This window comes from Ctenopharyngodon idella, chromosome 18 (genome assembly GCF_019924925.1).
Source record: "Ctenopharyngodon idella isolate HZGC_01 chromosome 18, HZGC01, whole genome shotgun sequence".
Taxonomy (NCBI): domain Eukaryota; kingdom Metazoa; phylum Chordata; class Actinopteri; order Cypriniformes; family Xenocyprididae; genus Ctenopharyngodon; species Ctenopharyngodon idella.
This window is the reverse complement of record NC_067237.1, coordinates 26,288,079-26,301,614: the sequence shown is the minus strand read 5'-3', so window position 1 is coordinate 26,301,614 and position 13,536 is coordinate 26,288,079. Positions and strand designations below refer to the sequence as shown.

At 39.0% G+C, this 13,536-nt stretch overlaps 1 protein-coding gene across 1 annotated transcript in view; it reads left to right on the top strand.

The window, feature by feature from the left end:
* Window positions 1-2,630: 2,630 nt before the first annotated feature.
* cdh13 (cadherin 13, H-cadherin (heart)) overlaps window positions 2,631-13,536 on the top strand; it is a 355,078-nt gene continuing 344,172 nt past the window's right edge. Inside the window, exon 1 of the mRNA XM_051869540.1 lies at window positions 2,631-2,809. Coding sequence (XP_051725500.1) covers window positions 2,765-2,809 — 45 coding nt within the window. The 5' untranslated portion in view covers window positions 2,631-2,764. The remainder of the gene's footprint in view (window positions 2,810-13,536) is intronic.

The following is a 13,536-nucleotide window of genomic DNA, read 5'->3' as shown; positions in this document are numbered from 1 at the left end:
AGACATTCTGTCTTTTCTGAACTCCATCAGAGTTTTTTTAGTCTGGACATGACAAGTGACTGAAATACAGATTCTGTCAGACATTGGCCGTGGTCAAAGGAATATTTTCACCATTTATAAAAAAGTTTCTGGTAGAACTTTAGGTCAGAGAGAGTTTTGCTGAGTATGATAAAATCCAAAAGAGAATGCGAGGTTAGCTGTTGTGTTGTTGTCATTCAAGTCAGTCGGTGTGCTGCAGTTTTGAAAGGAAAAATCCAGAAACACAGATGGCAATTTAAACCTCATGGTTGTAACAAATCCGAACTTGACTGTAGATGCTGTTGTAAAAGTTTAGTGAATTTGTTGTTATAAAGAAAATTACCTTGTATGTCCAGCATCATTTCAAATTATCCTCAAAATTTGAAATTTTCTTTATCAAAATCATGAAACTTTGAGGTTTTTACAGTTTTATATTGGGCATCAAGTGCTCGGGGCTTTTCACACTTTAAATAGTTAACCCTGGGTCATTCTAAACCCCGGATAAATGGAATCCTGGGCTATCTTTATTCACGTTTCACACTGCTCATAATATACCCGGGGTTAACAGTTAATCCTGAGTTTTCATAAGCTGCCGTTTCACATTGCACATTCCTAAACCCAGGGTTAAAGTCCTTGTTTGAATACTCACGGTGTCAGTGTCACTGACTAGAAAAACGTGGCACGTGACCTGTTTACATAAGGCTCTAGCATTGCGCGTCCTCAGATTACACATTGCTAACTGTAATATCAAGTGTTTCTGAGTGAACTTTTTGAACTATAAAGGTAAGAATCAAATGGTCTCTTCTTCACTCCAGTTGTTGCGTTTTCCATCGCCGTTTGACATTTTTCCTATCATACGCAGAAACGACTGTTTATATACATTGCGCGATGTTTCCGTGTCTGCCCAAAGCGTGTGTATATAATGCACGCGATTGGTTGTCGGTTGCTAAGCATCTAGTTGTAACATTCTAACACTGCATCGTTTCACACTGTACAATTTGGCACCAATGCGGGGTTAACACCACAAAAGCGCACTGCACTTAACCCCGGGTTATAGTCGTTCTAAACACCATTTTTAACCCCAGTAAAGGAGCGTTTCACACTTGTAATTTAGATGCAGGGTTAGCACCGCTTTTTACCCAGGGTTATGAAACCCTGCTCCGGAGCAGGGTTAGCGGTGTTAACCCCGCATTGCGGTGCCAAACTTGTGAAACGATGCAGTGTTAGAATGTTACAACTAGATGCTTAGCAACCGACAACCAATCGCGTGCCTTATATTCACGCGCTTGTTCACGTTTCAGATCACCGCGCAATGTATATACAGTAATTTCTGCGATAGGAAAAATGTCAAATGGCGATGGAAAACGGGACAATTGGAGTGAATAAGAGACTGTCATTCTTACCTTGATAGTTCGAAAAGTTCACTCAAAAAAAAAAAAAAAAAAAAAAAAAAAAAAACCTTGATACTACAGTCAGCAATGTGTAATATGAGGATGCGCAATGCTAGGGCCTTTATATAAACAGGTCACGTGCTGCGTTTGTCCAGTCAGTGACACTGACACCGCAAATATGCAGATAAGGACTTTACCCCAGGGTTTAGGAATGTGCAGTGTGAAACGGTAGTTTATGAATACCCAGGATTAACTGTCAACCCTGGGTATAGTATGAGCAGTGTGAAACGTGCAAGATAACCCAGGTTTCCGTTTACCAGGGGTTTAGAATGACCCAGGGTTATTTGGTGCTAACCCCGCGTCTAAATTACAAGTGTGAAACGCTCCCTTACCTGGGGTTAAAAACGGTGTTTAGAATGAAGATAACCCGGGGTTAAGCGCAGTGTGAAAAGCCCTGATGGATTTTATGCACTTAAACCAGTTTTTTTTTTTTTTTTGCATAGTTTTGTTCATAGTTTTTCAAGATGATCGTATCAAGCAACCAATTCATATTTGCCTAGGTGTCGATCATTTTGTATCACTATTTCGTAAGTTCCTCATGGAACTTATGTCTGTATTCTGAAACTATGATTTGATTGACTAACTATTGGAGATTGTTTCCTTATAGCTTTTTAAAATCTCTCTCTTTTTTTTTTTTTTTTAAGCTACACTGACTATGCTTATGCTTAGTTGCATTTTATTGTTTGTATATAGGATTTTACCTCCTCCTGTCCACAACCCAATCACAACAGACCTGTGACCCATATGTTACAACCCACCAGCTGATAGTCATTGATCTAAAGCACAGTCTATAAAGTTAAGATTGATGACGAATCATAAACCCTGTCTAAGCTGTTTTTCTCTTATTAAAAAAATTAAACATGACACATTAAAAGCACAGCAATAACCCCTCTGGAACTATGCATGTCTCATTATTCATTATTGTATAGTGTAATATTGTTTCCATTAAGTGAGTGAATGTAAAATATACCACCCTATTAAACTAGGCTTCTATACATTATCTTTCAAAACAGAAAGTTTAAAATCAGTGAAAAATGAAGGAATGCAACGCAAAGGTGCTGAGACTATTACTTGAGCATCAATGCGAGCATGTCAGGATCATGCGAGCGTCAAAGAAGAAACCCCCCCTATAAATCTATTGGTGGTGGACTCCAATGCTCTGCTCACGAGGCTGCAGTTCTATTTGGGAAGTTGGCAGCTCGAGGCAGAGGGGCTTTACTCTCGCGACTCTGGAATTATGAACAGCGCTGGTCCGAGCATCTCGTTTTGAACATTATTCCCACTTATCTGAGACCATGGAGTTCGGAACCCGCATTTTCATCGCATTCCTCGTTTCCCAGGTAGGCGCGAGAGGTTCCATTTGGTTATGTTCAGCAAATATCGCTTGAGCGGCTTCTCAGGATTTTTTTTGCATTACTTTAGTGTAGGAAAAATAGTGAAATTATTTTGTGAGCGCATTGCACTTACAACTCGCTGAGCAGAAGGAGTTGAACTGAGATAATAGTTATAGCTGAATGCCACGACAAAAAGAATAGAGATCAGTGTAATGAAACGTTATTATTTAGCCTATTTGATTTATTTATCACAGTAGTGATGTCTCTAATGCATTGAACGTTGACGTTAGACGTTTAGTCAAGTCCGTTCGTGTGAATCAGTCTAATGCACTGGGTTGAGATGGGTGCAAATCACGAGCAAACTCAGTCTCAGATCGCATCTATATTCCGCTCAGCTCTGAAGTTGAGCGCTCCTTTGGCTCCCTTCATCAGGAGACATTCACACGACGGGCTGACTCACGGAGCCCTTCTCCATTCACTAAAGACAGCAAAGTCAGTAAATAAGCGAACAAATAAACGATTCAAGGCTAAAACAGTCCCTATCTAGTGATTTGAAATCGGTAAAACTAGCCTAAATAAACCATTAACGAACAAATCAACTATTAAGATAATACCTTTTCCGTTTACTTCAGAGCGAATTCAACGTAACAAGATCAACGAATTGTAATCAAACAAATGAAACAAGCGATTAACAGCCGTTTTACTCACTTCAAACGAGACTAATAAATGAATACAATAAGTGATCGACTGCGTCCCTCTTTAATCGAAATACTTAAAATGAAATTGATAAACGAACGAAACCGACTATTAAAATGAGCTATTAACCATTAAGGGGAAGCGCGCGTTCACTTCAAACAACTGGAATCAAATGGAGCGTGTAAAGAAGTCAGTCGATTCAGTTTAAGGTGCAGGTAGCTGTGTTTTGATTTTGAAACACTGAAGCTGGTTTCTAGCTTGTCTAAGATAGTCATTTGCTGAATCAAGCCTGTTGTCCATCTTGGATCTGCAAACAAAACTACAGCTACAAGTGGTCAAGCTGGCTATTGGGACATTTGTAGCTGGTTAACCACCTGCTTGCACCAACTAATAACCACCAGCTACCATCTTCAGCTACCAACTGCTTTTACACACTTTCTCCTTTTGGTTCCAGTTTGTTATTTTTGAGGTTTTCTTTCCTAAATCAAAGTGATTTAGAACCGCTGTTGCAATAGGTCACCTGAGGCTGTTAATAGTTAATATTGTCTTGTTCTTTGCATTACAGCAGTCAGTGGCATAGCCAGTTGGACATTGTTATGGCCACTTGCATTTAAAATGCTGATGGCTCATTTGTAAGCTACTGCTTAACTGTTAATTCCTTGCACAGGATAATAAACAACAGGTGTCGTGGTTGTTGATGGTTTTTCCTCTCGCAGATTAAATGTCATTATTTGCACAGAAAATGATTTATAATGCTCAAACTCTGTCAATTTATGGTCCTTAAATGTGACCGCTGTGGCCCTTTGAAGATAACATGCATTTGATAGACGTGTTTTGTGTTAGTTAAATGTTTTATTATGGATGTAAGGTAATTTATAACTTAACATGCCCTCAGCATGTGGTACATGCATTATTCACTATTGAATTTAAATACATCTTTACTGTTGTGTATCACACGGAAAGCTCCAGGCTTTGTGCGCAGGTTAAAAAAAAGGACACTATTCTTGAGAACTTCAAGAAAGCTATCATTGTGCACTCATTATTAATACTTATTAGGCATTAGTCACATTTCAGCACTTCTTTGATGCTTCACTGGGCTTTTACTTTTATAGCTGTGAATCATCTCAATGATCTGAATCTTCAGGGAGTCTGCACAGATTACAGCACGTTCTTTTTAACAATTCATTGTAAGCAAGATGTTGTCTATGTTTGGCTCCCCCACTTTAAATAGATTATAGCTTCATACAATGCTCTCTACATTATCGTCTCACCCTCACCTTCTACCTGGCCAGAGGTGCAAAATCCCTTTTTTCCTCTCTGGCTCCGTGTGTGATCAAGTGAGAAGGATCTTATTTATAGTCACGCAGGTAGGGCGCCAAGTTTCCCTTGCGTATCGGAGCCTGTGAATTTCCCCCTCTATAAATCCCTGTTTCCAAAATGAAACGTTAAGCAGTCGCGAGCCGCTGCAATGATTCAAAATAAGCGTGGCATACCCGTGAGGTACAGACATTTATCTTTTGCTCTCTCTCCCCCATTGCTTTTGTGTTTTATTTTATTTACTTATCTATTTACCCAGTTTCCCCCAGCACGGCTTTAGAAAATGGAAAAAAGGGAGAGAGAAATGAAAGGGAAAATAATTTCCCTTACTTGCTGTAAGACCCATAAGTGGCAAGAATTCTTTGGGACAGAACATGCAGTCCAATATCTCAGGTAATAGATAAGTCAGTGTGGCCATTTAAAGTTTCGAGAGGATGTTGTTCGCTCCAGGATGCACATATTGGCTTTAAATCTTGTATAGGCCACACTTAACGCTTTTGAATTAACATTTGCATCCCTTTCTCCCTTGACGACCTTGTGGTGTGACACGGACGGTGTGCATTTGATGACTTCGCTGACACTTATGTGTTACTCCGGTGATTCATCAGTCTTAATGAGAGAAACAGGCGCTGCTTTAGGCTGGTGTCATTTCTATTTATTGCAAGGGTAACAGGTGCACATCGCTTCAGCCAGGGCATAACGCACAAACACACACACACACACACACACATACAATCACACTTTCCCTTTAGTCGCAAAGCCTAAAGGCAGTCATGCAGAAGGGCTGGCTTCAGCTGTGTCCACTCTCTGTGTCTAGGGTGCTCATCACCAGCTACGGAGTGCATGTGTGTATATATAGCATCCGTCCTCAGCGAATGGCGAGGTGAAGTAGCAACCCTGTTGCTTGATATTTTTACTTCATATTTGTGATTCCGATTAATGATGTCAAAATGCAAAGCACCTTAAATATTTAAGAGTTTTCCATTTACTCTGTTTAGATCCTTTACTTTACATTAGCATTACTATAAATGCATTATGTTGCAGTTCCATCGGTTTTGTGGTTTTATCGCCAAGGAGGTCAATAAATTAGGTAGGGATAGTCGGGAATGCTGTTACAGCACCTTGGATTCAAAAAGATAAACCCTGCTCTCAAAATATTTTGCAACAATTTGGCTTTCTTCATTAAAAGTTTGTTTTGTTGCACAAATTAGGGATGCGACAAAGTAGTTATTGTTAACTAAAGCTAAAACCATTTCAGTTAATGAAAAGATTCTAATAAAGCTTAAAGGGTTAGTTCACCCAAAAATGAAAATTCTGTCATTAATTACTCACCCTCAAATCGTTCCACACACGTTAGACCTTCGTTTATCTTCAGAAAACAAATTAAGATATTTTTGATAAAATCTGATGGCTCAGTGTGGCCTGCATTGACAGCAAGACAATTAACTTTCAATGCACAGAAAGCTACTAAAAACGTATTTAAAACAGTTCATGTGACCACAGTGGTTATGAAGTGACAAAAATACTTTTTGTGTGCCAAAAAACCAAAATAACGACTTTATTCAACAATATCTAGTGATGGGCGAGTTCAAAACACTGCTTCGTGAAGCTTCGAAGCTTTATGAATCTTTTGTTTCGAATCAGTGGTTCGAAGCATGTATCAAACTGCCAAAGCCACGTGATTTCAGTAAACTAAAATTATTTATGAATTAAATAAATAAATTATTTTAAATGTTAAAATGGAACTTGGATGTCAAAAAATTATAATCTAAATAATGAAAAAATGGATAGCTGAAAAAAAGGATAAATGTTTTTATTTGGCATACAAAATGGTGTAGTTGCTGCATTCACCAGCAGGGGTTAACAGCCAATACTAACTTGACCCCTGGTCCTCGCAATGCCCTTGTGCTGAAGCACAGAGAGAATTTGGGAGGTCTGGTTTCTCTTTAACCTTGCAGAGGGACTGTACTGTGACTCGTACTTTAATCTCTGAAATGCGCCATTAGGAAGAAGCTTGTGTTACCAGAGTGAGAAATCTTGATTAATTCGCACACTAGCTATTGAGCACAATACGCTAAATGAAGGTCTGGTAATGATGGAGATAATGAGAGCACCCAGTCATTAGCACTGCAGTGGATCTGAATGGATCGCTCCCTGTGTTGACCCTCCTTTGTACTCGCTACCCATCCTCTACCAAGGTCGCTGCTTTTGCTGCATAGGTTAGGTTTGATTTTTGTCTTAATTGTGCAACTCCTTCATGGCAGATATGGTGTGCATGCATGTGGGTTATAGTTGATGGTGAAGAATGGGTGATTACAGAACGCTCCTGGTGGGGATGTTGCACTTGTCTACAGTCTCAGAGGTCAAGACCCACTGACCTACAGCATCACTCTTGGCTCCCGGAGTGGGAGCACAGTGTATGTTGGAGATTTATTGTTAAGGCACAAATTTGTGTGTTTGGCTAATGGTGCGCTCTGGAGTAGGCGCTAAGTCAAAAGGCTTGGGTAATAGAAAGAGATATCAAAGCAGAAAGATTTGTTTAGCTTTTTGGGCATTAAGCAGCAGGAAGAGACAGGTCAAGAATTATTTGTAATGGTAAAAACTTTTTAGACTATAAATTCACTAACTACTTAGGCTGTAAATGCTTTGAAGATGCTCATAAATACACACACTCATTCTGAACCCGTTTCTTCATGTCTTTTTCCTGGTGATTATGGTTCAGTGGTTTACATAGTGTAAACAGACTCTCATTGTCGTTTTTTCTTTGTGTAAGCATACATTTTTTTTTTTTTAATTTTTGCATCGTAAATCTTTCTCACATAGCTTGTGTCTTCAAATTCACCACCTCTCTGGCCATTTTCTAGCGTTTCAAACTGTTTTTGCATCTCTGCAATCAAATATGGCACTGTTACATGCCACATGTCAGGTTTGATGTATCAGTGGTATCAGATGTCCATCAAATATCATGTACGTAATCAAATATCACCTTGTACTGCCATATTTCCTTTGATAGCTACAGTGGAGGGTGACTTTTTAGTGACCATCGATTAGATTTTACTTGAAGACATAATTTAATACATGTAATTTGGTTTATTTTATTATGCTTTTTATTTTATTATGATTTTGGGGCTTGAGCACACCTTTCCCTGTTTACTTGAATTTTATGGCATTTTAAGTGTCCAGGATATTCTTTTAAAGTTTCACTTTTTGTGTTTTTTTGTAAAAAGAATAAAATTAATAGATTTGTAACTGCATGAGGGCGAGTAAATGATGGCAGAATTTTAATTTTTTGGCTGAACTGTCCCTTTTTCGAGATGTAAGCAAAGATGAAGATAAAAGATAATATGTCCCAGAGCTGCTCACTCATTTCAACCAAGACCATATCAGCAATTCCAACTCATTATATGAATGTAACTGATTTGGAGACAGTGACAGTCTGGGGAAAATTAAAGCTCACTTGTGTTCAAGTTTGCTCCATTTTTGAGTTGCATTAGAGTTCCCACGCGTTGATTTTGCAGAATGAGATCTCACATTGTCAGTCCTCTCATTTCACAAGGTTCTATCCATCCCAAGTGCACTTCTTTCCCTCTTTCCCTGTTTATCTTCTCTCTGTTTGCATAGATCATCCCACCGTCAGGCAGATAATTGTGAGGAGAGCCTCAAAAGCCTGGATTTTCTAATCCACTTTTCAAACACCGTGTGGCATGCCAGGCCTGCAAAATGTCCCTGGACCGCCTCTTCCCTCAGAGAGAAGTGGAAATTTTATATAATATTCCTGTATTTGCATATTGATTCATAGGCAATTACTGCTGGAATCTTTTCTTTCAGAATATCTAAAACCACCCAGACGGCCTAGTCTGCATTAGCCAATCCAAATATAATTGCAATGACTCATGCTGTAAACATGGACGGCTCTATCTGTGACACTCGATCTCACTAGTTGGAAGCAGAAATTAATTGAATGGTATCCATGTGGCGTTTGTCTAACTATATGTGTTTGTTGTGCACGGTGACCTGTGGAGCCGGAGGCAATATGGGGATTTGTATCAGAGACATGCACACGTACACAGATTTCACAGCGAGAACAGCCGAATGTCACGGTAACATGATACGTGTTTATCTCTAGATGCTTATACGGCACAATTCTTGTGTATTAAAGGGGAACCAGAGAATGCTAATGGTAGAAATAATGGCAGTGTAACAGAGTGGTGTTTTCCAATGTGTGTGCGTATTTTTTAAGAAAGATGCATGTTGTTGGGTATGATTGATGACAGGAACAGAGATAAATGGAAGACAGAGATCTGATTTGTGATAAGCAGGCATGATGTGCCCTGCAGTCCTGACCACTGCTGTTCTGATCTTTCCGTCTTTCATAGTTCATGCACATAATCATAAATGTGGATCTCATAGTCCAGAAAAAAAATGAAAATATTAGGTGAAAATATGAAATGAAGTCTTAAATGTCAATGACATTTCCATAGTAAATATTTTTCTAGTTATGCTCTGCTCTGAAATATTTTGACTTGATATGAGCAACTTTTTCCTCTACACATAAGCGATAAGTTGTTATTTTTAGTTTTGATATTTTGTTTACCAGTTTTTCTTTAGTTTTAATAGCTGGTTGCTGTTTAGAGCTGCACGATTCCGGATGACGTGAGAATCACGATTTTTTTGTTTAGAATAGAAATTCTGAACAGAACAACTAAACAAAATAACATGTAATTTAATACAGGTTCTGACAAAATATAAATTACTGCAGCCTATTTAAAAATTTTTTAATGGTTTTGAATGAATGATTCATTGACTCACTAATCTACTTGTTTCATTACTGGATGAATCAGTGTTTTTGAACAAATGTATTATGTATAATCTTCTGAATGAATAATTCAATGACAAACACATTTTTAACAGTCACTTGTCGCCACCTAGTGGCATAACAATGTAATGGTACAACCGTTATTTGAAGTTAGTTTCAAAAGGTGATTTGCTCTATTTTGATTAGTGTTGCCAAGTCCGTAGTTTTCTCGTGGAATTGGGCTGCTTTAACACTGTTGCCACACAGGTTGTCTTTTATGTCCACGGATGGAAGCGACCCCAAAAAAGCATGATATTTAGCCCCTGGAATGCGAATTTTACCAGGGAAACTCCCCCAAAAACCTGGATTTTACCTGAAACGCGATTGGGCTAGTTTTGAGTAGCAATTGGGCGGGTTTTATTGTGAAAACCTGGCAACCCTAATTTTGATCGCTATCTTAGACATCAGTGTTTATATCTGAACTATAAACTTTTAAAGTTTATTACTTCTGTGATAATTTGAATATTTGTAACAGAAATAACTATACTGTGTGGTTCAAAAAATGCTTTCTCTGGCTCAGCGGCAGCATGAACACAGATTTGAATGTTCCGGTATGATTTTGTCAAAGGTTTAATAGACACAGGCGAATTGTTGTCGATAATAAATAAGATCGCGTGGGTGTTTGAATCGAGATCGCAGTCTTTTTACGATTAATCATGCTGCTCTATTGCTGTTGTGCTTTAGCTGTTAGATCGCTTGAAGCGTAAAACCCTCTCAGAAGGGTTCTTCAAATTCATCCCCTTTAAAGAATCACCACCATTTTCTTTTAATACGGCTTGTCAAGTTTAACTTTTAAAATCACAAGAGACACCTTCTTTCTGTTGCTTTCGATTGTGCTCCATCTAGCTGAAAGATGTAAACTGCCAATTGTGGTCAGATGAACCCGAAGCCAGTCTTATTATTCAGTTTTTCTTTAAGAACGATTAATCGGCTACTCATTTAGGCACTGACTAGTTGTTAGACCGACTGACTAGTCGATTTTGAAAATGTCATTTTACACATCCCCATAAACCCTTAAAAATCTGTTTCCATAAAAGTCATCCCCATCTAAAATGATAGATTGCTTTGCCTCCCCACATAATCTAATTGGACGGTGATATTGAACGCTTTGATCTGCTTCATCTTGGCTAGTTGCTGTTTTTGCATTGATTACGGAAGATCAAATCATCCAACTAAACCCTACCTTGACTGTAATCCTTTATTTTCTTCTTTTGCATTGATCTTTTCCCTATATGGCTCTCACATGCCTGCGGGAGAGCCTGAACCTCAGCTGGGCTGTGACTAACACCTTTCTTCCCTTCTCTAGAGCCGTGTCTCAGATAGGACTTGGGTAACTGGCAGAGATGTGAAGGGACATCAGGTTCCACATCTCTCTCTCTCCCTCTCTTTCCCTAAGTGTGGCTCACTCTGTTTTCTTTAATTTGCCGTGATTCACAGCAGATCGCCCCAGCTAAGTGCCACATCTGAGAGAAGGCAAATCAATCTCTGCCTTGCAATCTCCCCTCCCAACCCCCACTCTCAACACCCGTAGTACTCACTCCCGCCATATAGATGGCGATATAGTGCCAGCAATTCTGAAGGGACACTGCCTGCCACAAAAAAAACAACAGGTGAGCATGAGCACCTCTGAGTGAGTTTGTTTGCCTGCCAATGTTATGTAAGAATGTAGATTAAACAATCTATTTGTTTAGAAGAAGATCAACAAGTGTTCAGTGCTGCTGACTTGATGGCCTTTGTTAGAGTAAATTGTAAGATAGACCTTTAGATTTATTGTACTTGATGGAGCTGTTGAGTAAGAAGAATGTGCTTTTTTCAAGGCTTGGGTCTTCTTCTGAGGGCTAAAGTTTAACTGCCTCACTGTAAATGCAATCAATGCCTCATTCTTGAGTTTTTTTTTCTTCATGGTGGAAGAGAATAGTGTGTGTGCGAGTACAACTTACTAGAGAAAAATAGTCACCTCTTTAGTTTTATTCGTTCAGCATGGCAAGTCAAGTGTATTTAGACCCACGTTTTGAAATTATTTCTGTTTGCGCCACTTAAAAAAACTCTTACATCTTACATTTTGCTCACCGTTCAGTCACATGTTGCAATACAAAGGCATAACCATAACATTGGGGTGGACAAATTTTTTATTAACGTAATTAAATGAAGGGTTTAAAGCGTTTTAAGGGAATAAACAAAAAGAAGAACATTAAAACTTATTGTAAACTCATGCCTAACTCATGCTGAAAACGGCTCTACGAGCCTGTGTTTTCCAAAATGGCAAAATTTGCATCATTGGATATTTCTGTCGGCCATTTAATATTTTTTATCGTAAAACAGTAAAAACATCTTACCTTGGACTCTTCCACCATTAAATCTGAAGTGTTACACTGCAATTCATGTTTGGCTACTGTAAACAATAAAGCCCGCCTTCTTTGATTTGATTGGCCATCTGAATCTATTTGACTTTGACAAGCTTAAGGGTACGTTTACATGACAGCAATGTACTAAAAACGGAAAAGTTTTTTCTCTGTACAGATGACAACGCTATCAAAACTATCCCTGTTCACACTAGAGTTGTCGAAAGTACCGACTTTGGTACCAATCGGTACTGAAATTTTACAAATGTGACGCTTTGAGTGCTGTTGAGTGGATTCGTAAACACCTCTGATTGGCCTTTGTGTTCCGATGAGCCTGGAACACAATGGCCAATCAGAGGTGTTTACGAATCCGCTCAACAGCACTCAAAGCGTCACATTTTTAAAATTTCAGTACCGACTAGGTACCGAAGTCAGTACTTTTGTCAACCTCAGTTCACACGGATCCGCGCAAACGACTACAAATGCTGTATTACGCATGCCAGACAGGTAGATGGCGATGTCACTTTGTAAAGAAAAACTATTCGCCTGCGCACATACGCATTATTTTACAAAGCACTCGCCTCGCGCATGCCAATCCACCCTTTTTTTTTTACAGTTTACTGCACTTTGATATTCTTCTCATTATTTCCCTATAGCGGCTAAACACGTAGACTAAACACGTAATATGCATGTGCATGCTGTCACCGTTTTCACAGATTCACATTTTTGCAGTTTACATGGAGATGATAATGGTATCATTTTCAAAAACATTTTCAGGCCACCAAAACGCTATTGTCGTGTAAAAGAACGGCCAAAACGCATAAAAAGTTTTCATTTTTTAACAGTGTTGTGTAAACAGCCCCTAAAAATGTAACTTTATCTTAATATTTGGTTAAGGCCGTGGTTGCATAGAATTAATGAAGTGCATTCACTTGTGCATTCCATGCTAATGCATGTTGAGTTTATCGATGTATGAAAATACATTAGCAGCGAAAATGAAATGGTGGGAATGAAACACCATACACTGCTAAGCTCCTCTCTCATAAAGACCCAACCTCCTTTGAAGCATTTCTAAGAAAAGAAGACAAATCCTTTATCCTGAGAAACCTTTTCTGCTCCACTATAGAAACTGGCATGATGCTGATGTGGCAGGGAGCGATTGTTGATTAGCGTATCAGAAATCTCTGTGTTTAAGCGGCTTTGCGGGACTATTTTTGGGAAAGGCTTCTGTTGTTGTGGATGGTTGAAAGGGAACTTACGGACACCGTTTTGAATGTGTATTTCTGTAGTTGGGTGTCAGGCGTATTGGCCCTCATCCTCTTAACCTGTCACCCACATGCACACACAGCATGGTGCGGTTCTCTCGCATACTTCTTCTTTCTCTGTACATCTGTCTCTTTCTGTCTTCATTCGAGTCACAGAAAGTCCCTAGAGGCATAGATTAGTTTCTGCGAAGGCTTTATAATCAGGACTTTTGAAAGGGTTGACAGCACTGTGAAGACCTCATTAGACCTTGAAATAAA